General features: G+C 46.3%; 1 protein-coding gene across 1 annotated transcript; it reads left to right on the top strand.

Annotated features, from left to right (window-relative positions):
- Positions 1 to 424: 424 nt before the first annotated feature.
- LOC137830976 (F-box/kelch-repeat protein At5g26960) lies at positions 425 to 1,946 on the top strand. The gene has a single exon (XM_068638426.1). It carries the CDS (start codon positions 501 to 503, stop codon positions 1,734 to 1,736), a length of 1,236 nt encoding a protein of 411 aa, XP_068494527.1. The 5' UTR covers positions 425 to 500; the 3' UTR covers positions 1,737 to 1,946.
- Positions 1,947 to 2,395: the final 449 nt, after the last annotated feature.

Raw genomic sequence — 2,395 nt, 5'->3', positions numbered from 1 at the left:
AAAGCCATATCTTTTCATAAACATATTTGTGCCATGTGTAAACCTCTTTACCTTGCCTCGCTTACTCGACTCGAAATTATGGGATTGTGTACCATCCTGATCAAAGTCAGCGTTAAGACGCAACTCGTAACGAAATATTAGACTTAATTGGAGACTTTCTTAAATATTTAGAATTCAACATGGGATGAACATTCCTAAAGATGCTTATTATTTAAAACAAGATTTTCAGAAATTGACCAAAACTCTTGAATCCCATTAATTGCATTAAGCAAATTTATCTTTACATAATTATGATGATTATTTGCACATATTCATAATTAAAGTCATCGGATACCACCTCGAGACTCAAGTTCATTTTAGCGAGAATGAACAAAATATAAAAGATATGTTTTTATTAATGGTTTTAGATTAAAAGATTAAGTATTTTTAGCCGTACCAGCTTCCTCGTTGGATCATTCTGTTTGACGCTCTTTCTCTCTCTAAAATCTATCTCTCAACTAATGAGTTCTGAGAGAGAAAGAGAAAGCTGCAACTCTCGCCACTTCACATGGCTCGTGAAGTCATGCTTTCCCAGCCCAAACGACGCCGTTGCAAAATTCCCCTCACCACCGCAACCCCACACTAACTCCCCTGCTCCCGTCACCACCCTATCCTCGCTCCCCGACGACATCGTCTTGGATTGCCTCTCCCGCGTGCCCCCCGCCTCCCTTCCCGCCCTCTCCCTTGTCTGCCGCCGCTGGTCCCGCCTCCTCCGCTCCCCCGCCTTCTCCCACCTCCGCCGTCGCCTCCTCCTACTCCGCCACACCGCCGTCGCCCTCGCCGCCACCGACCTTGGACTCTCCGCAGCTACGCTCCTCGACGCCGCCTGGCACCCTTCTCTCTTCGTCCCCTGCTTCGATGCCCTTTCCCTCCATGACTTCCACTCCCTACTCGCCCACGCGCGCGCGTGCTCCATTGGTCCCAGGATCTACCTCGTCGGCAGAAGCGCCACGCTGCAGTACGACATGTGGACTGCGTCGGTTTCCATGGGGGCCGCCACAGTTTTCCCGCGCAAAAAATTCGCGCTCACATCTGTCGCCGGAAAAATCTACGTTGCCGGCGGAAGTTCTCGGACCTCCGCCGTCGAAGAGTATGATCCCGAAACCAACACCTGGGCCGTGGTATCCCACGCGGCACGTATGCGTTACGGCTGCATTGGAGCTTCGGCTGATGGGATCTTCTATGTCATCGGCGGGTTGAGAATTGGCGCATCAGGACAAAACCTATTCCTACGCGCTTCCGGTGGAACTGACGCTCACGCGGCGTATGCGAGTTCAATGGACTTGTTTGACGTGGAGGCGCGTGTGTGGCTCCGGAGCCGCACGGTTCCTAACGGAGGCTGCATTGTGGCGGCTTGCGCTGCGGCTGGGCGCGTGTACGTACTCACCAGCCACGCAGTGGAGTTTTCGCTTTGGAGCTTCGACGCGCGGAGGAAAAGCGACAGTGGAAAAGGATTTGGAGAGTGGTGTAGGATAAAGAGCCCGCCACTACCGGCCCAAGTTAGAGTCGATACGAGGATGAGGTTTAGTTTTGTAGGAATTGGCGACAAGGTGGTGCTGATTCAGAGTTTGAATGAGGTGAGAGGGGTGAAAAAAGGGTTCGTTTTGGTATATGATTGCGCCGCCGGAGAGTGGGGGAGAGGGGTGGATTTGCCTGAGGTTTATCGACGCGCCACCTATGTGGGTGTGGAATGCTAACTTGCTCAGACCATGTGGCATCATTGGAGTGTCACTAGCAGACAATGGTTGCGTGAGGTTTCATGGGATAGGGTGTACCTAAGGTTGTGTGGTCCCGTGCATGAGCTATTGTGATTGGCTTCTTCTCTAAAATGTAATTTCTATTTTTTTATTAAAAAAAACTAAAGATTTCACATCTATTGTTAATGAATGCATCATCATGTTCTTAAATTCGTAATCTTGTTTTTGTTCAGAGTTTAATGTTTTTACTAGTTTGATTATTGGATGGTCAATTTGTTATTTTGTTTTTATTTGCTGAAATGGAAAACTAAGCATTATCATGGTTTCAAGGTTTTTGAAGGTGAAAGCTAATAATCCTTTGTTTGTTTGTTCATTTGTTTGGATTCTCTACAGTTGAATGAAGTGCATGTCTTTCCTTTAGGTAAGTTCTAGGTTGTCCAATGCATTTAATTGTGAATTGCATGTATACCACTAAAATTTCTGAACCTGATGCAGCAATAGAAACAAAATTTGACTGTAAAATTAGATTGTTCATCAGTTTTGAAGGCTCATATCTGTGTTGATTTTTCAAATATAAAGGAGCAAAGGGTAATCATACATTTACCAAGATGCAATCATTAATCATTATTAAAGCCTACAAAAGAATTTACAGTTTGATT

Source organism: Phaseolus vulgaris, chromosome 6, assembly GCF_000499845.2.
Source record: "Phaseolus vulgaris cultivar G19833 chromosome 6, P. vulgaris v2.0, whole genome shotgun sequence".
Lineage (NCBI taxonomy): Eukaryota > Viridiplantae > Streptophyta > Magnoliopsida > Fabales > Fabaceae > Phaseolus > Phaseolus vulgaris.
Note: the sequence above shows the minus strand (reverse complement) of the source record. Positions and strands in the feature narration are given on the sequence as shown.